This window comes from Falco biarmicus, chromosome 7 (genome assembly GCF_023638135.1).
Source record: "Falco biarmicus isolate bFalBia1 chromosome 7, bFalBia1.pri, whole genome shotgun sequence".
Classification (NCBI taxonomy): Eukaryota; Metazoa; Chordata; class Aves; order Falconiformes; family Falconidae; genus Falco; species Falco biarmicus.
Window position 1 is genome coordinate 30,090,173 of NC_079294.1, and position 26,805 is coordinate 30,116,977.

At 40.8% G+C, this 26,805-nt stretch overlaps 1 protein-coding gene across 1 annotated transcript in view; it reads left to right on the forward strand.

Moving 5' to 3' along the window:
* Positions 1–26,474, forward strand: part of KCNK13 (potassium two pore domain channel subfamily K member 13) — an 81,501-nt gene extending 55,027 nt beyond the window's left edge. Inside the window, exon 2 of the mRNA XM_056345848.1 lies at positions 11,824–26,474. Coding sequence (XP_056201823.1) covers positions 11,824–12,716 — 893 coding nt within the window. The 3' untranslated portion in view covers positions 12,717–26,474. The remainder of the gene's footprint in view (positions 1–11,823) is intronic.
* Positions 26,475–26,805: the final 331 nt, after the last annotated feature.

The following is a 26,805-nucleotide window of genomic DNA, read 5'->3' on the forward strand; positions in this document are numbered from 1 at the left end:
TAGTTTTCCATATCTGTGTCCAGATTCCTTCCAGACTCTAATGCTGGAGATTTTTTTTCTTCTCCTTACTTTTTTTCAGCTTAACGCTCACAGCCAAGGTCTTTCTGCTTTAGTTGAACTAAAAGTGATGCAGTTGCATAAAATTGCTCTGATTGTGTTGGTATTTAAAGCCAAGGAAGAGCTTTAATTTTACCAAATCTCCTTCAGCAGTATGCCACTAACAGTGTTTCCCCAGGGTCATGTTGCCAAAAGGATTCAAATAGACATCACAGTTGCTCACATTTTTCCATTGGGGGAAACCAAAAAACCTGCCTTAGTTCCCATAGTTTTACCCCTAAATGAGAAGAAACACTAAAGCTTTACTCCAGAGCAAAGTTGTGTATGCCAAGAATAAAATTCACAATAAGCAATTTTAAGCTAACCTTTGAAAACTTAAAATACAGACAGATTTGTACTATTTAAAAGGAAAGATTTAGTGTAGATGAACCTATAGCTTAATTAGTACACAACATTATGTTCGTGTTCCTTAATAGCTGAAGTTACTATGTTTACACTGACTGAAAACAAAACCTCGAAACAGTGTTAATTACATTCACAATTCAAAGTATTATCCTGCCAAAATGAATTATGACTTGAAGTTACTGCATATCGTTAGTAAGATAAATTATTAAACAGAAAAGAGGTTTCTATACATGTATATGTATTCATCACATAGAAACATGCTTCTCTGAGACTTACATATATTTTTGAGTTTTGCGTATATATAAATATATTTGTGTTAAGTTCCTTTTGCTGTAAAGAACTGAGAGAAAGAAATATTTTTTTATTCTTGTTTCAGTCACACTTTAAGATCTTTAGGTCTGGTTTTGATTCTTCAACACATCACAGACACCTCATATATACAGAGTAAATAATATATATACTTGTCTTCTGAACATAGTCTTCTGGGATCAGTAAGAGAAGGCCAATATTTTAAAGCATTTTCTCCTATTAAAGCATTTACAGGGACTTCTTTTAGTGCTAAATGTTAACCAAACATACATCTCAAATCAGACTGCTAATGCATTTCTCAATGACCTTCAATCCAAAAGTGTATGCCTTTGGCTTTCAAATTGAATATATTTCTGTTGTGATTAAAATTTTATTTGCTTTTATTCTTACGGTGTTTTTTAACAGGAATGGAACTGGTGATACTGCTGGTTTTTGCTGTACTATATAAACTGCCTGGTCAGCCATGACATTTTTTAACCAGGGAAAGTATTGGTTCATTCTGTCATATTTCCTTATTGTTCCTTCCATAAATTTGTGCGTAATTTTGAGTTTAGGATATTGTGGCTATTATAATTTTAAGGAAAACCAGTTAGTGTTAAACAATCTGCTGACCCACTGCGGGGGGTCTAACACTTTGCTATAGTTTGAATTTGAGACACTTATTTACTGCAGGTTTGCCAAACTCTGTGAGGTGTGTTGGCACCCACCCCGGGGAGAGGACTTCTAGGATGCATTGGTGTAGTGACAGGGTCAGATGAGTCCCCTGGGTTTGGTGCAGTCGGGCTGGACAAACAGGCACATTCTCCCCTCAAGGCACAGGCTGAGCATCCTTCCAGCACATAGCAATCTAATTATTTTTAATTTATTTATTTTGAATGAGAGAAATGCTACTGCTTTAGCATCCTGCTTTTATGGAGGCATCAAACAGAACTTTTTTTTTTTTTTTTCATTGTAAAACGCAGGGCTTTCATTTCTCCAAAAAGAAGTAGCAAAACACTGGTTCCCAATAGACTCCGCCAGCAGCCTTAGGGCTGCAGCCTCTGCCAGGGGCTGAGACGGGGCAGGAGTGCTAAAGAGCTCCACTCGCTGAATTGTAGTTGATGCTACTTGTCCCCAGAACTAACCCTTGTCGTTATTACCCATACCAAGGGAACAGCTGCTGCGCACATTTCAGCACAGTTTCCCACCATCTTGGGGTCACGCAGGTGCAGGTTTGTACCCAAAGAGGTGTCTGAGCCCTGCTGCACTGGGCTTGGTGTCACCTTTGGGGCAGGTTGCTTTTGTGGAGGAGAGAGGTGGAAGCTGGTGTCTGCAGTGCATTTGCAAACAGCTGTGGGCACTGAACCTTTACTGCCTTCCCAGGGGCTGGGAAGTGGTGCTATAGATGTGATAGAGTGCTCGAACGCTCCTGCAGCCCTGGCAGGGTTACCGATATTATTCTGCCTTTTCAAGCCTGCTGAACTATTGATGGCTGCCTTTGAGGGGTGTGCAGGCTGGACCAGAAATGGTGTTGCACCTATATGTAGGGCTTAAGGACCTTTTCAGATGACATAATAAAATTAGTATTAAATATTAAATACAAACTTGTTAATGAAATTTAGAATATTTCATTAGATAAATGTTCCTATGTTTTAAGACTAAACAAAACGCACACAAATGTTTAAATGACTGTTCAATTCACAAAGCAGAATATATTTCCAAATCTAAGCCCTGTTTTCTATCCCTATAGTAATACAGAAGGTGTATAGACTTACAATTCTGTCTAGGGTTGATGGAAAGGCACTGGGCATAGCACCTCAGGTTTCAAAAACTATGTAAAAATTGTAAAGGGAAACCAGAAGATAGGTGTAAAATATTTGTACATGGAATATTAATACAAGGAGCTGTATCAAGGCTGTGTACATTTCTCACACAAGACCTGGAATGAACCTTAAATAAAATATAACCTTAATTATACAAAGCATAATGGCAAGGTTTCCATAAATTATCTTACCTGAAAAACTTTTAATAATGAAAATTACAGAGGCTCTCTCTCCCGAAGAGTCATGTATTATTTAAAGACTAGGTAGATATTATAACAGAGGTATATCTCTATGGACCCATATCTCTATGGGTCCATAGAGATGTCTATTAAAATTGAATTTTTGTTATATTTTTCATCAAACGTTGTCCCTTTAGCATTCTTTTTACTTATGTCTTTTAGATTTCTTAACATTGGAAGCTTTTCTTATGCTAGGTTTCTGCTCAAGGCAGAATGTGTGGTTTATATATGTGAAATGAGAGAGACAGGTTTTAACAGTGACTCACTGTGAGCTGAACTTTGCTGTGTTAAATACAGACATTGCCTTACATACGTTAACAAAAAACCCCCATTTTTTTATTATGCTATAAAAAAAAATAATCTGTGAAAGCCCAGGATTTTGCTATTTCTACCCTCAAAGTCCCATTCAGGCACTTGGTGTGACACTAACCTACATCCGCATTATGAGATCAGGTTTTCAGAAGGCTTTTCTCAGAGGCAAAGAAGCATTATGCACAATCACTTACACAGTCTTTTATATTCCCATGGTGGCACAGACTGAGCAGGGGACTCGTGCAGTCCTTGAAGCAGTATCTCCCTCCTGTCTTTAAGCATCATTGAAACAGTGGTGAGAGTGCTGTCTGCCAACGCTCCGAGCAAGTCAGAGGAAAAATATCTCAATATATGTGGGGATGTATAGATTGTACGTGGGTACCTGTTATTATTATCATGATTATTTTTTATTTATGTATTTACTTATTTATTTTATTATTTATACTTATTAACTTAATCAAAGCATCTTATACCAGCAATTTCAACATCAATAGTGCCCTTTAGGGATGGACTTAACCCCGCTAGGAGCTCTGCAGATAGTTGCATCTCTCTCAGCCTGCCTAAGCGTAACATTGCAGGTGCAGACGGGCACAGAAGGAAGCAGGAGCAATGGCACTCCAGGCAGGGTCCCAGGTCATCAAGGAGCCATCACTTGGCATAGCAGTATATCTGTAGATATGACTCAGCTCTTAATAGCCCTGGAGACATTTCCAGCTTTTACAGCTCCAGAATGCTCAGCATGCCCAGGTGGGAGGCACAGAGCTCACTCAGGCAGGAAGATCTGGAAACAGAAGAGCATATAGCATGAAGGAATGCTGTTACAGCTGTATATCCTTGCCTTCCTGGGCAGGCTAAGCCCTTCACCACATAGCCATCTGCACAAGCAAATAGCATTGCCGATGGAATAAATGCTACCACACACCAGGCTGTCCCCGATAAAATATTATTTGTCAAATAATTGTTGCAGTAGAGGAGAGTTTGAGGACATGGATGGCTCATTTTCCCCTCCTCGTCAGAGAGAAGGTCAAGATGTTGAAATGAATGGTCGTGACAACATGTACAGACACACCTCGCCAGCCAGCCACACAGTTCAGATGCCGAGCTTCCACTGATGGGAAATCAGAGATGTGTACATGCATGTGTGTGTGATTTTCTGCACACACTTAGCAACGTGAACCATGCTAGACATTTTTTTTCATCAGAAATCAGATCCAAGTCCAAGTTTACTGCTGTCAGGTAGCTGTGACAGCACCGTGTCTGCTTCCATAGATGTGTCCGCTCACACAGTGAAAGTCTTCACAGAAATGTCATCTTTTTCTCTTCCTGGGATGAAGCACTTAATGCCCTCATTCCTTTCTAGAACAGGACTCTGTTACAAGCTTGCTGACCTCGGAGTCCTAATGGGACTGATGTGACATGATTTGAGAGTGCCTTAGCTGTTCCAACAAGAGTTCCTACAGGTGACAATCACTCCAGCAGAACTAGAGGTTTTCTAGAACTACTTATTCTGCTCGGAGAGCAAAAATATCGCGGCAGAATTGAATTTTGCCCAATTATTGGTGTCTGCACACCGTAGGAACAGTGCGCAGCACAGGACATTTTCTCAATAAAGTCTCTGAAGTACAGCTTCTCTTATAGTTGTTTCTTGTGCCTCTTTTTAGAAGCACAAATTATCTTTATGTAGACAGTTTGGAATGTGTCTGAGGGAAGCAGGATCAGAATCTTTGCAGGTATCTAAGACTTTCTATATTCCTCTTTCCTAATTACTATTTTACTGATGATCTTTTCACTGCAGTTGGAAGTCTTCACCCTGTTTAGCTTGATTCACACCTGTCATGATATCCTCAATCATTTTCCAGTGACTGTTCCACTGATGAAATTCATAATTTCCCCAGTGAGTCATGACCAAAGTAGAACTGATAGAGAAAAACAAGGAAAAGAGTTAATCAAATAAATAGAAAATGCATTAGGAGTACAACCACAATATCACAGACAAAGAGCACTGATCGTAGGCTAAACTGGAAAGCTGTTACATGATGATATTTATATTTCTAACATCACAATGATTCATTGTTGTTGCTACAGTGTTACCCCCTCTTTCTACCCACTTCCTCTTTGTGGGAAAGGCAGGAGCAGCGAACTGCACACGTTCAAAAAGGAAATGAAACCTCTCAGAAAAGAGACCCCATCTCGCGATCCAAAATTAACTGTAAAATCAATATGTCTGTCCTAGTCTTCCTACACACACATTATATTCAGCGCTCCAGGCTTCATTCATGAGGGATTAGGACTGATGTACTGTTTCTCATATACTTTCACAGCATCAATCATACCAGGAAATGAAAACTGAAGGTTTAATTAATGTAACCTGTGAATGTCAGGACATCCAGAATTAAAACACATGCCAAACCATGTATCACCAGGCAGAGGGAGATAAGCGTGGGTAATGATCCAGGAGAAACACCTATAGCAACTGGTAGTGCTGGAGTAGTTTACAACAGAAAAGATGAAATGACCTAGTGCTGGCCTGGAGCAAGCAGCTGGATTCCCTGAGGCTGTGTGTCATGTGTGACATGCCAGGACATGGGTGGCGGAGTCCCCTGGGCTGTGCCCATTTGACTGTCTGAGGAACAGGGTGTGATCAGGCTGGGGGACCTGGGCAGAGCAAGAACAGCTGGGCAGGACTGATGCACAGCCTTGTCCCAGGGGTCTGGCTTTTGGAGGCTGGCACGTTTTAATTCAGCTTTTCTAGATTTTCAGAGGTTGATAAATCAAGGTATTGAGGAAAGAAAATAAACTAGACTGTTTTTGTAGAGGTTATTAGTTATAGAAAGTTGATGCCTGTTTCCACTTCTTAGATTTCAATATAAGCATGCTACTGTTAGACTGAGATCGTTATTTGCTTAATTTCATTCAATATTTACCTTCTGTCAGAGGATTCTGCTTTAGGATAACTTCTTGTTGGACCTCAGTCATTCTTATCAAACTGACTATTGATAAGAATTACAGGTGCTTGCTTTTCTTTGGTTATACCCAGTACTTGCTTCAGGAAATCTTGAAGGACTATTATAATATGCTATCAATGTGTTTACACTTTTGAATTGTTCTTTTTTATAAGAAACCTTTATCTTCTTGGAATATGCACACTATACAGCCTGAACACACAGGTGGCTTTTAGACCACTTTGCATTAACAGTCTTCATAACAGAAGTTTTGCTGCCAAGACAAAATCTGCAAAATTGCTTTGCGTAGGAGGTGTGCAGTGCTTTAGAAAACTTTTACTGACTTAACTTAGAGTTTAAATTCCTTCCAACTTCTGAAAATATAGCTTTTCCACAGATAAATTCAGAATTAGTATGAATAGTCAGCAAACAAATCTGAATTCTTGCTTAAGCACTATGTGAAAGAAACCAAACCACAATAGTTGAACGAAAATTGAAGCTACAAATAGTAACTACAAGTAGTACAATGTAGTTGCTCAGTTCAGCTGAACATTAGAAAAGGTAACACGAGTTTACAGTAGTCAATGGATCATGGGACACAGGCAAGTCGGTATCATACACATCTCGGAACAGAAATCTGAAATTTTTACTAAGAAGTCCTTCAGTGCTGGGCTGGCAAAGTTAGGATTTTTCATGCATATCTATCAGTGGTGACAATATAGTGCCATATCTGCAGACATATCTAACAAATCAATTGAAACACTTTTCAGTACCTTAAAAACATTCAATTTTCCCAACTCAGAAATTTCCACTTGATTAACTATAATCTCTATTTCTTGAAGTAACTATTTTTCAAGAAATGTCACCCAACTTGTAACATAAAGTTCACTAAATTTCATCAGCGTTCTCTCATACTGTAAAAAAAAAAAATCACTAGCATTGTTTTTCTGCAGTTTCCTGGTTTTGCTTCTTCATCACAAGAAGCTATCTTGTATTTTCAAATAATCTCAGTGTCAGCAACTGCTTTTATTTCCTCTTTCATGTGATTTCATAATTTCATTCTGTATTTGCTTGCCGGTCTGCAATTTAACTTCTTGCTCTTTCAGAGTTATGCTGTATGGATCATACTGCTGCTCTAATTGCTCGCTAAGTCATTTCCCTTCTATATATTAGACTGTTGGTTTATCCCCTGTTTCTCATATTTGACAAATCTCTTTCAAACTGCCAGGATTGAAGTTTTCCACGCAGGACTTACAAAAGAGCTCAAACATGAGACTGCTGCTTAACTAAGTGTGGTTTATAGCCTAAAATCAGGTTTGCTGCAAGGAGAAGAAAAAACAGCAAATTTAATGATTTGTAGAAAAGGCTGCAGAGATATTCCTGGAAACCATAGGCCAGTAAGTCTGTCTTCCATAGAGGCATATTAGTAAAGTGTAAACAGGAGTACAATTAGTCAGGACTTAAAAAAAGGCAATAGAGCTTTTGCAGAGGAAAGTAATGTCTCACAAAAATTACAGTGTATCTTGACATTCCAAAGGCTTTTTCACAAACATCTTCACCAAAGCCTCTAAAGAAATAAAACTCTAATGGGCTGAACAGTGGAGTCTTACCATTGATAAATAACTGTTTAAAAATAACAGAAAAAAAAAAGTCTAGGTATCAATATTCAGTTTTAAAGATGGAAGCAGGTTAATAACAGGGTCTCTGAGGGTCTTTGCTGACACCTGCACATTTCAACCGTCATAAACAATGTAAGAAAAGAGATAAATAAAAAGATAATAACATTTCTTAGGACAGAGGAGCATTCAGCATAGTCAACTATAAACTTGACTGTAATGAACTGTAGACTAATCTCATATTACTGAATAACTAAGTAAAAAATTTAGATGAGATTCAGTGGTGACAAATGCAAAGTAATGCATAGCTCCTGCCAGACACTGAAGAGCTCCAAGACAGCCATCACTTGTTGAGCAAGGGAGCTAAGATCCGCTGTGGATAGGTTGCTGAAAATATCAGTTCAGTGGTCAATAGCAACTAAAAAGACAAATAGGAATTCCTTTGAAAAAGAGAGCAAAGCCCAACACATAAGTATGTCCTGCATGAATTCAAAGTACTTTTGTATTGCAAGTGTTGTATATAGTTCTGGTCCTGCTCCTTTACCTCTGAAAGACTGTACTACGGTAGAAAAGAAACAAGAAAGACAACAGGGCTGGTCAGGAGTATGTCTTGGCAGACTGAAAACTAGATACTAAATGCTATAGATCTCCTTATACTGGGGAAGAAATTAGAAAGAAGGAAATAATAGAGGTCTATAAAATTCAGAAGAGGGAAGGTGAAGTAAGAAAGTGCATAGAGAATGATGAGTGCTACAGCTATCTGCAAAAAGTGGGAAGCCTGAAATGAATTGTCAGGCAGCAGGTTAGACTAAGACTTTTCCACAAATTATAATTACATTGTGCAACTTACTGCCTCAGGTTTAATGGAAACCAACAGTATAAATGATTTGAAAAATTATTTGACGAGACTGATGATAGAGTTATTAAATATGATGTCCTCAAAGCCTCTAAAATGCCGATTTCCACAAGCTGGGAGGATGTCCCAGGGAAAGACCACTCTGTTCATATTTTCTTCACGCTTTCTTGTATTCTTTCACTGTCAAGGGCAGCAGTCTGACCCACTATGGTGATACTGTGTCCTTGCAGCTTGGTCCTGCTGAAGTCTCTAATCCCAGGGCAGCTGACACCCCTCAGCTGGCACACAGAACATGGATGCCTACCTCCTGCAGTAGGTGGCAAGCAAAAATATGGCAATTTCTTCTAAACCCATTATTCTTTGTTGTAATAAAAGCCAAGCACCTGGGAAGGCTTAGTTGCACAACTCTAGTATGTATTTGGATGGTTGATTTGACAATGACAATACCAATAGCTACATTTTCAGATAAACATGCAGCTATAAAAGATACGTAGATCCAGTTTGTGAATAAACCTGATCTTGTAATTATGGTGGAGAAATACTTGCATGTGACACTGTCAGCTACCTCAAGGTGACAGCAAAAATGAACCAGTACATCTGTATGCACACTCTTTCTCTAGCGTCTCCAGGAATCATTGAAGTTATAAGGACTTTGCCTTTGGTTAACATTTTAAGGGATTGGAAAGAAAGCGTCTGCTGGTTTTAAGGCTGTACTCAGTTACGAAGAGAGGATGGTTCAGGGGCAGTTCTGCTTGTACAGGTCATGGGCATGGAAATGGGGACTGCTGGCCCAGTTCTAGGGTATCCCACCAGGAAACAGGGGAAGTGTAATTCTCCTGGGATGCTGCAAGGACTGGAGAGAGACACCAGGCTGAGCAACAGGTGTCCTACCATTCTGCCAAGACTTGAAACTGACATCTTTCAGCTGCAAAATTAAGTATTTTGGATTAAAAATTCTGCCTTAATCAAACACATCAATAGTAATTCAGATACACTCCATCCTGTTCGTCTCTGGTTCAGTTTGTCAGGTAGGTAGCATCTCATGTGGCATGTCAGAGAAAGCCTCAGCTGCTATGCAGAGACCTGCTAGGCATTTGTTCATATTATATTTTTGCAAAAAAAATAAATAATCTGCAATCTTTCAGGGTTTAAATCCTGTAGTGGCACCCCAGAGTCCATTTTCCTTTTCTATAATGGAAGGAAAAAAAGGCATTTTACAAGCAAAGGAGGAAATCCACATTTTTTAGTCCCTTGCCTGCTAGAGTACCTGAAGCAGAAGAGAAGGGATAAATACTGCTTTTGCTTGTGAGCCATAACTGTATTTCTCGTGTCAGGGCATTTGCTTTATGCCATGAGTGATGCATGCCAGTCTCTCATGCCATTCACCCAGTGCCAGAGGCTCCTCACCTTTCCATCTCTGCCCAGCCTGCAGCTGCTTCTCTTCTTCAATGAGCAAGGTGGGCCAGGGATGTGGCAGCCCCCCGTCTCCCACCCCACCAGCTGCTTTGGGCAGATCCCACAAGCTGCAAAGGTTCCTCTTGTCCATGGGTCTTTATGTGTCTGTCCACAGGGTGGAAGTCATGACTTGCATATAAGCCAGCCTGCACAGAAAATGAGCATCAAAACTAGGATTATGGGGGGATCAGGTCATGGAGCAGAAGGGGAAGGAAGAAAGCAAGTGGAAATATTTGTGTGCCAAGGGGCACAACAGCAAAACAATTCTTGTCACAAAGAACGTTTGTCTCTTGTCATGCTGTTCCCCACAACACAGGGCTGCAGCCCAGCTCTCTCTATCACAGAAATGTCATGGGGAGGCTTGAGCCTCCTGTAGGTCCCCTAGACACCGCGGTTTGGCTCTGGCTGCAGGCACAGATGCAGTGACCCGCGAGAGCCCGTTCTTGGGTCTGCAGTTCAGAGTGGGTTGTGCCGGCAGGGTGAGGGCGAGGGCTGTCACTGAGCTGTGTGAGGCAGGAGCAGTCTTAGGGAGGAACCTGCACTGGTAGCAGGTTACCGGGGAAGGGATGAGTGTGGTTCAGGCTGTTGGAAACGTGGTCTCTTCACACTGCAGTTGTGTGTGTCCCAAGCACAAGTGTATCATGCTGAATAGGATTCCTTTATCTCCCAGAGCCTAATGTCTTGATTTCATAATTAGCATCTCACAGTTACAAAGAGAAGGAAACAAATAACTGTGTCTCTTGTCCAACATGATTTTTCTGTCCTCTCAGCCAGTGTTTTGGCTTAATTGATCGTTTATGTAATCCCTTATTAATCCTAATAAAACAGTGGCAAAGTCATTTATCTGTATGTATGTATGAGTATTAATTACTCCGGTTTCCTCAATGATGTTCTGGACACGCTTTTTATTCTTTAGTAATATCTTATTAAAGCAAGATTGTCTTATGAGTAGTTTTAACCAAAACAAAATTACTATTTGCCGGCTTTAGGAAGGGAGGGACTTGAGACAAGACTGAAGCACCTCTGGCCTGAGAAATCCCATGATAGGAAATGAGACCAGAGGAGACTTTTGTTAAGACTCACATACAGTCTTGAGCTGTGGAGTGGGACACAGAGAAATTGGAAAACTTCAACAATGCTGATTTTAAAAGGCCTGATAATGTGTGACAGACACCAGGGTCAGATGCTGGGCAGCTCAAATGCCTGCTGGGGACCCTTGTAAGGGGCTGCTGACCTTGCCAGGGGCTGTACCCTCTAGTGTGCGCTCCCAGACTGGGCTTCCCTGGCTGGGCTGGGGTGGGTGTTGGTGCTGGCTGATATGCCACCTGCACTTACAGCAGGAGCTAAGTGATGGTCAGAAAAATTTCACCTTGCATTAAAAAAACATGGTGGGAATGGACCCCTGCAAGGCCAGGGCCACCTCTGGGTCAGACCCATGGTGCAGAACAGCACCAGAGAGAAGGAAGTGGATGTGATAACATCAAAGCCTGGATGTGATCCAAGGCACAAAGAGGGATGCAGTAAGCCTAGCAATCAGACCAAAATTCAGACCTCCACTAAATGTTTTCTTTGAAAACACTTTTCTGTGTTTTCTTCTGCTTTTTGTTTCATTCTGATTCTGGAGGAGATGCTGACATGAATTTCCTTCCCCTTAGTGCTGGGACATAGTCAAGCACAAGTGGGTAACAGCTGTGGAGAGTGTCTGCTTTTTCCCAGAGCTGAGCTGTACTACAGGGATTTGCTGCCAGTTCGTTGGTCTTGCATGTGACAAAACTCCTGACACGATAACTACAGGTTTATTTTTTTCAACTGTTCTGTTTTGTCTTCCAGGGTTTGGCATGACCACCCCAGCCACCGTTGGAGGCAAAATTTTTCTGATATTTTACGGCCTTATAGGATGTGCAGGGACCATTTTGTTCTTTAACCTGTTCCTGGAGCGCTTGATCACTGTCATAGCCTATGTCATGAAGTCCTGCCATGAAAGACAGCTGAGGAGGAAAGGGGTTCTCCCTCACAACAGCCGGCGGGGCTCAGGGACATCTGAGGTGGACAGCCTGGCAGGCTGGAAGCCCTCCGTGTACTATGTCATGCTGATTTTATGTGTAGCATCACTCATCATTTCCTGCTGTGCCTCTGCAATGTACACACCGATAGAAGGGTGGAGTTACTTTGACTCACTTTACTTCTGCTTCGTGGCCTTCAGCACCATCGGTTTCGGTGATCTGGTCAGTAGCCAGAACATCAACTATGAGAGCCAAGGTCTTTATCGCTTTGGCAATTTTGTCTTCATACTCATGGGGGTGTGCTGCATCTATTCCTTATTTAATGTGATCTCTATTGTCATCAAACAATCCATAAACTGGATATTAAAGAAGCTGGACTGCAGGTGCTGCCACAGATGCCAAAGAAAATTATTTCGTTCACGGAGGAATGTGGTAATGCCGGGAAATGTGCGCAGCCGGAGAAACATCTCTATCGAGACTGATGTTGTCAATGAGAGTGACACAGACGGACGCCGGCTGTCAGGCGAGATGATCTCCATGAAAGACTTCCTGGCCTCCAATAAAGTCTCACTGGCCATCATGCAGAAACAGCTGTCGGAAACTGCTAATGGCTATCCGAGGCAAATGAGCTCTAATTCAAAGCAAAATGGATTCTCTGGTGGGGTTGGAGCCCTAGCAATTATGAATAACAGACTGGCAGAGACAAGTGTGGATAGGTAAAAGAATTACAGTGATAGTGAAACAGTGTGAACCATTTCAACAAGCATAGAAACAACATGAATCAAGTGGAATTAGCTAGGGAAAGAGTGTCACAAGAGGGTGGGATGGATATGAATGGCATACCTCCTGCTGGAAGACCTCTGACACTTTTTTGGGGCTGTCAATGTCTTTTTGAATTGCACAGTCTCAGCCCTCCTTCTTCTCCTTCCTTCTGTTCCTCAAGCAGATCATTGCAAAAGAAATCTAATTTAGCCTTCAGATCAATTTTCCATGTCCTGTTCTCCCCAATTTATGTGAAATACAGATTTCAGGATAAGAAATCTGTGCTATGGGAAGAAACCAAGTGTGTCTACTGAACACATTCTTAATTCAAAGATTGTTCTGAGCTTTCTGTCTTATTCTCGTCATACCTGTTTTCTGAAAGTAGCTTACCTGAGACCAAAAGAGGAATCAGCCTTTCTCTGTGATATTGTAGATCTAATTTAATGGAAAATAATATGAAAGTTGGTAGGACTATTCTGGAGCTATTGTGATGTGAGTGAGAAGAGGCCTTGGCCTTTAGAATTTAATGTAGTCTTCATTTTCCCTGTCACAATTTATCCTACTTTTGTTTTCTTCTCTGCATTTGCAAAACAAATGATTTTTTTTCTAGGCTACTTTTTCTTCTAGAACTAAATCACTGTGGCTTTCTGTTTCAAAAATATTAAATGACATTGAAAACTGCCACACTGATGAGTTGTATGAATTGTTCCACAAGAATAATCAGAAACTTCCAAATTCCAGTTCATATTTTGCTCAATTGTGACTGAAGCAATTGAAAATCAGCATTATGAAATGCAAGTAGTAACTGAGTTTACACAACAATCTTTAGTACGCAATTAGATTGCCATGCCAACATTCAATGTATTATTATAAGTTACTGTGATCACAAAATCACTTTGGCAGTGTCCTTTTTACCTTTTATGTAATTCTGTCCTTCTTCAGCTGCTTTTCTGGTTTTCAGTGATGGTAATGGCAGGGTCTTGATTAGGGACATAGAAAATATTTAACTCCTCATTTTTCTCAATGAAATGCTCCAAGCGTTCATTATGACTAGAAAGGAGATTTCAATGAGAAGAATAATAACAAGAGCATGAAAACAGGAAAAGAGCTGATCTTTAATGACCATGAGATCATCCGTTCTATTAGGTAACTGGAGAAATGAGGGATTAAATTAACAAAGTCTGGCAAGAATTTAAGGAAGACTGGACTGGATTCCTGATTCTTCTTTAACCATGCAATTCATTAAAGCTAAACAGTATATGAGGGTGTAAATAAGCAGAACTGGTCATGAAAGACCTGACCCAGTTCCCCCTGAAAAGAATACTGCGTGCCTCAGGACCAAGTGTTTTCTCACAGCTAGAAAATATTGCAGAATACTACAGGTTTAGGGAATTTAAAACACCATTATGCAGTTCTTAATTTCTCTCATATGGAACGATGGAGACAGCCTCTTCAGCTTAATTGTATTAGGAACTAATATCATATCCTTGTTCTTCATTCTGGCCAAAAAGTTATTTTATTTAGGTTCCAAATGCTTTAGAATAACATTTTAGTACTTATTTTAAGCAATATATGAATTTGAAAACAAAAACATACCTCTTGGAATCCTTTCATATGATAAAGTAAAACCAGATATTACTTAACTAGTGAAAAGAATTGCAAGCTCTTTTGACATATTACAGCTAAAATGTCCTGATTAAAAGTCTAATCCTGCTGTCCGTCCTTACAAGGAGAGCTTCAAGCTGAAGCCATTAGTCCAGATTTTGATATCAACTCAGCTGTGTAGCAGTGGAATACCCCTAAGAGCATCCCTTCACATTTGCATCCGTGTAAAATCTGAATTGGCTCCCAAACCCCAACTTTGGTGAGAAAAGCAGTCTGACTTGTTTTTTTGAGGAGGGGGGTTATGTATTAGCAAAAATTGCCACTAAGTTATTTTAGGTGATATTATAGTACCCAAGATCTATTCTATTGTTACACCTTTTTTCTTCTCCCAAGACCTTGTCTCAACCTCACTGAATAAAAATACTTGGATATAAAAAAAGTACCGCTCTGAAGCCTTCTTTCCAAATTCATTCAGCAATACCTTTGTTCACTGCCTGCAAACCTAAGATACCTTTGTTACAGAAGTATTCCTCATGCTGCCAACTAGCAGAAATTGTTTAGTACTTTACCTGTTGCTTAAGCAGGGCTCTCATCCCAGGCAGAACAGCCACAGTCTTGAAAAGTGCAACTTCTCCATTTATGCCGATCATTAACTCTTAAGTTATAATCATCAGATTCTGCTGACCACTAAAGGCAGAAGTTACTCAACACTGCTACCTTTTCCAGATGATTGAGGCAATACACATTTTCATTTTAGACAAACAAAACATGCAAGTTTCTTTATTATATAGTTCTGTATCATTGTTAATGAAGGATTTGGCTTCCATATAGGATTTTCACTCAAATCCTTCCATATGTAATTAGCTTTCAAAATTTGGTTCTGGAAGTCTAAACACAGAGCAAAATTCATAGCAAAAAGGTGAGAAAGCAAATAGAAGGAGAGAAAATCGTATACATTGAGGGAAAGAGATAAACATCCTGTATAGTCAATTCAACAGGGATTATTTAACTTATAGAATATGACACATTCTAGTAGCAAATCATTAGGACAGTCTTCAGACGATTTCAGCTGCTCCCAAGACATAAGGAAGTTACGTTGCTCCTTTCCATTCTTTGTGATACCAAGCCTCAGTTATTCGTCACCACAGAGGAATCTTTTATCACCTATTTTCAACAGATCTGAAAACATCTGTGGTTATGAAATCAAGGGACTAATATGTAGTCTTGATCAAATAGATTGGGCAAGGCTGTATGAGACCTTTGGTGTTTGCTAGCTCTGCCTTCATTGATCAGTCCTGATCTCAAGCACTGGCTTCCCCATGACCCGAGTCTGCCAGTTGTAAATCTCTCTGCAGTGGTCTGATTTCATGTCCACTGAAGATAAAGAGGGAATAAGTGCACTAATTTCATCTCATCGTCTCTATTCAGATGTGAATTGCTATTCCAGAGATGGACCAGTACATTCTGTGACTGTGCCATCTTGTATTATGGTGTCATCCTGTCCCCAGAAGACCTCTGACTTTGTCATTGAGTTCCCTCTGTAGCAGCCACACTGAATGCTGAGTGAGGTGGCTTTACCTAGGAGACCATTAGAATTCGTAGAGAACATCTGGAGATAAATAAGAAGACATTTAAGATTGGAAAGAGACATTCTGACTCCAGTCCAATGGTGCTACTACAGTGGGTTTTGTTAAAGGCATTGGACAGAGAAATCCCAAAAAGCTCACTTCATAATTTAGCATCATGTTAGTTACAATAAAAATACAGACAACATCACATTTCTTGCATTACTTTTTAAAGTAGTGATCAGGAATTAAAGGAAATGGTGTCAAATAGCCAGGGATCTATTTTCAAAGCTGTGCAATCTAAATTTTAATGCTGTATTGCTTAGCACTAAAATCTCACTCAACAAGACAGAAGCCTGCTTTCAAAAGTACTGAGTTTCCCTATTGCCTGCTATGAATTTGCATGATGGCTAATGAGATATGGGTATGGGGTTTTTATTGAAAAAATGTTTTAAGGAAAACCCTGGATGTACTGATGCTCTGAATCTGCACTTAACAGGTCAGGAGTACCACTAAAATCAGTGGGTTAAACTGCAAGTTGCAGCCTGGCAGACTGAAACTGAAAGTCCTTAATGGAGTAATCTGGAAGTTGGGCTTATAGTTATGCCACACCTTAATAATATTATTATTGTACAAAACAATTATTGCACATTGAAAGGAAATATTTAGTGCTAACCAAAATACCATCAAATGAGTAAAGGTAGTCCTTAGGGTTTTCTGGCTAGTCAGGTTTTGCAGATGCTTTGCTGGCTATGTAGCTGTAAAGAAAGCTACATTCATCTCCATGAAGGACACGGTCCTCTCTTTACAAGGACACAAACAGGCTTTTTGAAGGCATCTAATTCCTGCTGAAATTCAATTCACCTTGACTTTCAGTAGAAACCAAGTACCTAATTCCCTTAGGCAATTTCAGAGTCCCGACTGTGTATTAGGTTTTGAATTTAAGCTGACCTGACAGTGTCCCTGAAAAGTTCAAACACTTGCAGCAAGGTTTCAGTGCTGCTGGACAGTAATAGCTGAATTCATTTATTTAAAAGCCTTTTATGGTAAACTCTTTGCATCAACCAAATAGCACAAGCAATGTTTACAGTTTGTTTGACTTAATCTTGGCCTCTGCCAGTTTTAATTATATTTGACACATTTACAAATTGAATAAAAAAGAGAAGGTTGGGCTGGACATGAAAACCAAACTAGCTTCATTTCTCAGATGGAATTAATCAAGAGAAAGAGATCAGGTTGGGGAAAGAGCTTTCTGATTAACATTATATTTGAATAAAGTTCCTCAGGAGGTGGAGGGTATTAAGTGGTTTGGATGACTCCTCTCCCAACAGCTGCGGAAATGGAGCCATTTGATATGACCCACTGATGTCCCCACTCTGGGAACAGCAGCTCAGCAAGCCTTAGCTGAGAGAAGGGTCAGCATTTCAATCAATAAAGTTTGCATCTTTTGTTGTTTTGATTTCAGTTGCTAACATTTGGATAATACCATAATTTCTTGCGCTCTTTAAGAACTAGCAAAGTTATTTTGTTCCAATTTAATTTACAAGCTGTGGAACCAAGTGTTGTCTTTGCCCTGGGCAGAAAATACTGCCAAATATACGAGTACAATCTGTCTATTTGAGAACTTTCACAGCAGTTTTTTGCTTAACCTAGGAAGTAAGAATACAATCCCTTCCCTCTTCCCTATCTTCCAAACATATCTTGGCAACAATGCCCACACAGTACTCTGTGCTTACCGTTTAAAAGGTCACATTTCACTAGGAAAATTAAAGCCATTTCTTATCAAGGTGGACTAACACAATCCTATTCTTTATTAGATTTAAGAGAAACACAGTGTGAACACAAAGAATGACGCTTCAGGTCCAAGTAGTCAGAAGCTTTTTGATATGGCCCATGTTTATAAAGCTGTTTCATGTCAGACCAGAGAAAAACTCCAACACTGCAGCTTTTTAAAGTCATTAGTAAATGTAAGGACAACCTTTTGGGATGGATACATTAATGTATATTTTGGTTTTCTACAGTTCCACTCTAATATTTGCCTTCCGTTTTCATTATTTGAAATTATTTGTGATAATAGAATAAAGAATATAAATTTGCAAAGATTTTGAGAGCACAATTGTGAGACTTGTTTAAAATTAAATATCCTTTTCCTCAGGTCACTTAGCTTTTTAGAAAGGGAAAGTTTAAATAAAAGTAGAATCAACGAGCTTCCTTTCCAAGCAAGTGTGCCAGTTTCTGGATTCCAAATGGGTTTTCTATTAGGTGTTCACGCAGAAGCTCCCAGAGAGAGGAAAGATGGCCTAATTTTCAATTATCTTTTTAAATATCTTTCAGATCTATTTCCCCTTTCAAAGCATTAGAACACTGTCAGTGTTTTCTGTTTGTGGTCTTACCTGAGAAAACATAACCTTGCTTTTTGATACCTTTAGAAGAAAAAGATGCACATGAATAAAAATGAAAATAACCTTACATAACCTTTACATGTACTGCTTGAGGCTGCAGAAATCCTCCTTTTTTTGCTAACTAGGTTTGCATCCAGCTCACTGAAGTGGTTTGGTCTTATTAGTGAATAGTCACAGTTCAAATTGCAGAATCATAAAATCATTTAATTAGAAAAGACCTTTAAAATCATCAAGTCCAACCGTTAGAATCACAGAATGGCTGGGGTTGGAAGGGACCTCTGGAGATCATCTAGTTCAACCTCCTGCTAAAGCAGGTTCACCCAGAGCTGGTTGCACAGGATCACATCCAGGTGGGTTTGTAAAGTCTCCAGAGAAGGAGGCTCCACAACTGCTCTGGGCAGCCTGTTGCGGTGCTCTGGCACCCTCAGAGTAAAGTTCTTCCTCACACTGAGATGAAACTTCTTGTGTTGCAGTTTGTGCCCATTGCCCCTTGTCCTGTCACTGGGCACCACTGAAAAGAGCCTGGCCCCATCCTCTTGGCACCCACCCTTAAGATGTTTGTAGACACTGATAAGATCCCTCTCAGTGTTCTCTTCTCCAGGCTAAAGAGGCCCAGCTCTCTCAGCCTTTCCTCACAAGGGACATGCTCCAGTCCCCAAGTCATCTTCATAGCCCTCCACTGGACCCTCCCCAGTACTTTGCCATCTCTCTGGAACTGGGGAGCCCAGCACTGGACACAGCACTCCAGGTGTGGCCTCACCAGGGCAGAATAGAGGGGGGAGGATCACCTCCCTCGACCTGCTGGCCACGCTCCTCCTAATGCCCCCCAGGATCCCACTGGCCTTCTTGGCCACCAGGGCACACTGCTGGCTCATGGACAACTTGCTGTCCACCAGCACTTCCAGGTCCTTCTCTGCAGAGCTGCCTTCCAGCAGGCCAGCCCCCAGCCTGTACTGGTGCGTGGGGTTGTTCCTCCCTTGGTGCAGGACCCTGCACTCGCCTTTCCTGAACTTCATTGGGTTCCTCTCTGCCCAGCTCTCCAGCCTGCCCAGGTCTCGCTGAATGGCAGCGCAGCCTGCTGGTGAATCAGCCACTCTTCCCAGTTTGTGTCATCAGCAAACTGGCTGAGGGTACCCTCAGTCCCTTCATCCAGGTCACTGATGAACAAATACAATCAAAGAACCTTAAAGTTGCATTTGTTCATCTGTTCTACATGCTAGAAATGAGCTGATGGTCTGAATAGTGGGTATTGTGCTAAGTCTGTTAGACTTAAAAAGGCTGGAATCACCATTGCTGTCATCTCTGCAATGGTCAGGGAGATGCTGTGTGACCAGTAAAGTCCATACTGCTGCTGCAGCAGCAATTGCTGGCTATTAACCTCTGGGCGTCGTATTGTCTGCATCTAGTGTACTGGGCCAGAAGTAAACAAGAGATAATGCTTTCCAGAACCACCAGTTCAGAAATTCACAGAATAATTTACTCTGGAAGAGGCCTCTGGATGCCATCTAGTCTCCAAACCATTTTCCAAAGCAGGTCCAGCTAGTTCCTGCCCATGAGTGCAAATATCTGTAATTTGCTGGGTGCTGCTGCTGCTGTGTGTAGCACTCTTGCGGTGTGCTGGGAGTGCCCTTCTCTCATGAAATACTGGCCAGCCCCCCATACCAAGAGAAAATGCCTTTCCTCTGCAGCTATTGCATTTGGGCAAATACTTAGCTTACACATTTCTTTGTAAATAGCATCTAGGCAGCTGCTTTTCTCAGCCTAATACATAGCAGATGGGTATTTTGATCCTTAGATATCATTATGGTTGGTGGTGTTATTACAGATGGCACTATATGAAAAGGCCAGTTAGTCTATCAGCCCCAGGCTTCTAGGCAGGGTATTACCCTTTGGCAAGAAAGCCATGGCATCTTGGCTTAGCTCTGCATGTTGGATTTTGCTCCGTTCTTGGCTCAGGAACTGATTCTTCTCCACTGAAATCAATGGAGACTTTGCTACTGGGCTCTTTATCTGACATTTTTCACAAGAATTAATTTCACTTTACAAAATAATCCAAAGAAATGTTGATTAGCCTTTAGCTTTGCTTTTACCTCCAGCTGTGCAAATACTATTTCTACTCATGCAATACTGAGTTCTGCACCAGCTTATTACCCAGGGACCATTATTTGGTCTACAAAATAATAATCTACTTATAAGGAAGACTTACTTATAATTGAAAGTATCCAGATTATTATATCTAAGAATTGTTTAGTAGTCACTCATTTCCTCAGCTGGAGAACTCTGACAAATTTCTCATTTTCCCTGAAACTTCCTTCAGTTCTGCAAGGACAGGTCTCGCTCTGTGCTTACTGCCTGTATCACCTTGTTCTTTCCCTCAGCTTTCTTCCCTCAGTCCACACCTGCAAGAACCTCTTGCCTTCTCCCCCCCCCCCCCCCCTTCATCTTTCTGTCAGTTCATCAAATCCTTCTCCCAGCCAAATATACGATGGGGTTTGCCTCTGTTGAACATTGCACTTGGAAGTGGACTCATTGTCAAAAAAAGATTGTCATAAAACAAACACCTCTTTATTCAATGTAGATTCAGAGCCCTACCTCATCCATTAAATGTAATCATAAAGATGTGTTTTTATTATTTTTCATTCCTGCTTTCACTGAGAGTAGTAAGACAGTTTTTAGGGAGTTGGAATACAAGTATCACATGCAGGTACTTGGGATGGAGAGGAGCAGAAGTCACTTTGATGCCATGGCAGCTGGAAGGGATATTCTGCTTCTTTTTGTACATCCATTTGGCCTGCAATTTGCACACACTTATATACTATCGAATGATGCCTTCAGTAGAGGCTGAGTTGATTGGTAGAGTCATTATTACTTTCGGCTTACCACATTTTAATAAACGAATGGGTCTGTGTTGCTCATTGAGCACAGCAACAATCAGTAACACTCCAGACTTCCCCACGTATTAGGGAAGCAATAGTCTTGACTTTAACTTTCTTCCCTGAGGACTAATCTTCATGGCTGCTATAAAACACAACCATGGCATAGAGGCTAAAGACTTTCATCTCATCATCTTCTCAGCCATGACTTCACTGGCATTTGAGTGCAATTTCTTGCACCAGTACCAGAGGCAGTAATAAGATGTTCTTAAAGCATTTTTGCGTGAAACCTCATGGAAACAAATTGCATGTGATCAGACTGTGCATATGTGTCTGTGTGCCTCCGCTCTGTTTTAAACATGGACCAATTTAAAAAAAAAAAATGCCAAAGGGGGAGAAGTCTCACACAGAATTGACATCCTGGAAGTTTTCATAAATGTTAGCACCTCACCTGAGAAAAAGTCTGAGAAGCAGGCTCGCAACCTGTCAGATACAAGAAAAGCCACACAAAACAGGTCAGGAGGGAAAAACAGTGAGATGCACAAAGAGAATGATGTTCTGAATATCCTGTCAGCCGAGAAGGTGTCAAAGAGAGCTTACACCTCCTCAGACATGCAGCACAGATCCCAAGGGAGAACAGTGAGTGTTGCGATACTTTAGCATCACTAAAAAAAAGATCTCTTTAATCTGCCAAGATTTTAACTTTTTTATTTATAGCTCAGTCCCTACCCTGAGCTCTGTTACCTTCCTTGGATGCCCTGTGCTTAAACCACTGAAACTACAGAAATGTGTCACCTTATCTGCAAAAGATTTGGTCCATGTTTGACACCATGCACGGATCTGTGCAACAGCAAGTAGTATCCACAGACCACAGTTCATGACAACAAGAAATCAGAGAACTTTGTTGTGCTTTTCATGCATTTCCAGTGTTAGAGATTCTACAGTTGTCCCAGGCAACCTATTGCAAATTTTTAAAAAAAAAAAATTTCTAAATGCTTAATTTCACTTTCCCTAGCTACAGCCAAAGTGCATCGGTTGCATTCTAGCCATGCTGAATACGGAGATTAGAATATTCCCTTCCTTTTCCAAAAGAAGTGATTTTTCACAATATCTCCATTCAGTCTTCACTATCTCTGACTAGAAAAATCCCCTTCCACGTGTGACATCTCCTATAGTTGCTCTACTGTACTCCAGACTATCTGCTAGATCCACTTTTTTCCCCTTTGACATATGGTGCTCAAAATCAGATACAGTGACTCAGAAAATATTTTATTAACGGAACATGGAGCAGCATGATTATTTTCCACATCTTTCTTACAACAACCTGTTCATTTAGGTTCTGGGCTGTTGCTTGCTATTTTAAAGTACTGTTGATTGATCTTCAATTTGTCATATGCTATTAGCATCAAATTATTTTTGGCAAAACTGTTACCTACACTGTAGTGCCTCTAGTCTACATAGGTGATTATTCCTGTGTACCATCTTACATTATTGTTGAATTGCTTCTAGTTTTTCAGATCACTTTTCCATAGCCATTTGGGTTCGAATTCTAGTCCTCAGCATCTTTGACAGCCCTGACTGTCACAGCACTCTCAAAGCTAGCCAGCTGCAATAAGGTCTTTTACCATCTCATACCAGCATACTCTTTATGCCAGCCCCTCTGCTGCCTTCTCCTAGTCTCTTCTCATCCAGGGTACATGTTCTTTCTCTTCTCTCTGCTTCTTCCTCCTCTCTCTTCCTCAGCTTCTCTCTCTTCATTGGCTGCCCCACCACTGAACAGAACCAGCCACAGCAGCACCTTATCTACATCAGCCAACCCACCACCCCTGAAGCCAGCCCACAGCTTTATGTTATCAATATTAATAAACCCAGCTTCATTCCTCTATATATGACTGTCTGAGATCATCTTCAGACTTAAAAATTGTGTTCTCTATTCCATCATCCAAGTTATTAATAAAAATATTGACCCAGGGAAAGTTTTGCAAAACCCAGCAGATACCTTCCTCCAGTTTGAAACTAAACTATCACTCTGCAAATGCTGCTGTTCAAATAATGTTTCCCAATCAATTTTGCACTCATCTCATGCTAGTTTCATCAAACGTAAATGACAGTAAGCTGCAGTTGCAATATTTTTATTCCAGGTTGTGAAATATGAGCCAGAAATAGCTTTCAGATCCCTGAATGAATTTGCACAAGTGTTTAGTAGGGGAATGAATAGTTAAAATTTAAAATCAAACAAAAGTAAATATTGATTTGCCAAGCCTCCAGCATAAACCCCTGCTCTGTCCTTTTACAGTCACATCTTATAAAAAAATTGTGTTCCCAGAGCTACAGAAGTGGGTGAAACTACTTGAAAGACTACCTGGAAGAATTCAGTCTGAAAAATACAAAAGTACTTTGGCAATAACACAGTAGGACTTGGGTTGGGTTTTTCCCTCCATGTCATGTATTTCTGTTTTACTGATTAAAATCCATTTAAAAAATCAAACATCACCACGGAATATTATTCTATAAATATGAGTTCAATTTTAATTTAAGTTTGTACATCAAATCCTATTTTAGGTGATATTATGCTAGAAATATTCATCCTGAGTGGCTAAAAGTGAAAGGTTTTTCAAGAACAATTTTCCCTTGATGTGTGAGGCTGTTGATTATCTTTTTGAAACAGCAGGAGGAGAGCAGGAATAGAGCTGTGTGACCAGCATATCACAGAAACTTTCTTGCTTCAATCCCCAAAACAAACCTTGTGGATTGATAATGAATAGGCTGAATGTGAGGGAGTTAATTATTTGTTTGCCTAAGGCATCTTGGCTTATGGTCCACTGGCAATGCTTGTCTGACAGCAAAAAAACCAAAAAAGGTGTAAAATGTACTTTGTGTTCCCATCAGATACTCATTGTAAGGAAATCTTCCTTGCAGGGAAGCTGGTCTGAGCTAAGGTTTGCTGGAGAGAAGTCATGCTGCTCCCTTTCTGAACTCTGGAGAGTTATATATTAAATATACAAAATCCGCTTTGTGGGAAGTAGGTCAATACAGTAAAGACATCACTCTCTTGATTTTGATAAACTTTGAATGGGCTCATGAGAGGAGTTGTATCACAACTGTTTGGCAACATGAGAGGAGTTGTATCACAATTGTTTGGCAACAGTCATAACTGCAATTTCCAGCACAGAACAGCACAGGGCCTCTGGGAGCAAATATAAGTTAATAGTATTAGTAAACAACAGAGACAGTGTAGAACAGCACCACAGAGAAGAAAGTGAGGAGAACTCACTAAAAGTGACATTGGATGTTGATGAGGACTAGATGTAAGCTGGGACTTTTAAACAGGAAGCACTGGTCTCCTTTCAGGTGGACGGTAGTGTGGGAGATTTTTAGGGCTGCTTTTTCCAGAAGTTGTCCTTAAGTGTGTAAGCAAATGAGCCTGCTGCATGCAGTATCCTGATAATTCTGGTGCTGTAGTAAGCTGCAGCAGGAGGATACGTGATAATCAAAGCATGTCTGAGTTGTTATTACAGGAACAGAGTATTCTTCCGAAGGACTGAAGTATCTTCATAGACTGGGTTCCTCCCAAATAAAATCTCCAAAAGATCTAAATTATTTAGGTGCCTGAACCTGAAATTAGAGTTATTTTCAGTCACGTTCTAAGGGCGACTTTAAAACAGTGTCTATGTTTCCAACACCAGCCTGCTGCACAGTGTGGTCATGTCACCCCAAACACCTTTGACATGAACACAGCCACCACCTGCTTCCCACTCACTGTGCTGGGGACCCTCTGCGACTTGCAGGGGTGAAGGTACACACAGCCCCATACCACAAAGGCTGCTGTGATTGCAGTAGCAAGGGATTTCCCCACTCTTGCTGTTTGTTTTCACAGTTATCCAGCGGTGATTTTCCCAGGGAGCGGGCTTGCCAGCCAGGTAACCTCCCAGGCACCACGTTCCAGGGCACCCACCTGCAGCCCTGCGTCCATGCACTGCTGTGGCAGAAAATGCTGCACCTCAGCTGGCTGCCCGGCCTCCGATGGAGGTTTCGCTGCCCAGCCAGCAGGTCAAGTGCCCTGACCCCCTGCACATTGCTGGGGCAGGTGCTCACAGGGATGGGCAGTTTTGGAAGAGCTTAAGGATGAAATTGTAAGATTCTGCTCAGGTGTTCCTTTACTTTAAAAGCCTCTCCACTAATATAGCTATTAAAGATCACCATAAACAAGTTTTTTAAGTGAGCAGCAGAACTAATAATGCCTGTGTCATACAAATTTATGTCACCCATACTTGTTCCCTGTAAAGACTGTAACATCCTCGTATTCCCTATATCATCAGCAAACAAATCCAGCCCCTTTCCTTCTATTCCCAATGACACCCTAATCCAATACTCCACTGGATATCAAATATTCAGATAGTCTCAGCTCCCTCCTGTAGCCATAGCAAGCCCACCATGTTATCCTGTTTTCCACATGTTTAATACCCGTCTCCTGTGTTGCCCCCTGCTCCCTGGCCAGCTCATCCTAAGCTGGCAGTGCCTGGGCAGGCTGCTAACAGGCCAGGTAGCAGCTTGCCCTGCCCTTCCCTCAGGCACACTTCTCTTCTAGGCATTACCTTCACAAAATTTGTAGAAATTTAATATATTTCATATTTCTACCCCTGTATCAAATGTGGTCAAAAATAACCGAGAGGTTCAAATGCTTTCAAAGAGTCCCAACAGTTGCGTTACCAGCTCATTACCATCAAAAACTGTGAGCAGGAGGCTGTAGCCATGACACAGCTCTAATATTAAATAGGTATTGTGATGGGGGAAAGGAATCTGCATCTGACTTAGTCCAACTGCCAGCACAAATGCTCTAATAACTAATTAGAACTAGGGTATTCCAGGAACAATATCAGAATATTTCAGGGACAGTGGAAAACCTGAAGAATAATACTTCACATTCATAGAGCTAGAAATAACTCGGAGGCACTCCAGCAACATTGTGTTATTACCAGATGTAATACCACAAAGTACTTGAGTATATTCTGTTTTAAAGAGAAAACATTAAAGTGCACGAGATGGGTTCTAAGCAATATTTATAGAAGCAAGTAAAAAAGCTACTGCCTGTATCTCCAAAGGCAGCTCAATGATGACATCTGCTCAAGGTACAAAGCAACTGAAAAAGAAGTAGCATGTTAAACCGTATTAAGATGTGTTATTGTACTATATAGATTAGATGTCCTCATCCTGGTTTTATTGTAATAGCTTGACAACAAGATGATTAGTAAAAGTAAAAAATAAAAAAAAAAGCTCAAGGAAAAGCAATTAAAAAAATCCAAATTAGAGGTCCCCAAATGCTTACTTCTGAGGCACACACATAGGAAAACAAAAAGTCAGGACTAGTTGCAGATGAATCATGAAATAATTGTGAGTCTTGCTTACACCGTGGCTGGAGAGAAGAGGGAACCCAAGGGGCACAGGGCGTGACTGAGAAAAGCCAGTCCTTCAGCATGAGCTTCACCAGGTGCTCAGGAGGGCAACTGTTCCCTTGTGTGCAGGTACAACAGGAGCAAGGCTCACACGTCTAACTCAAGTCCCAGGGTGGCCAGCAGAATGACCACTTGCAGAATAAAAGGAA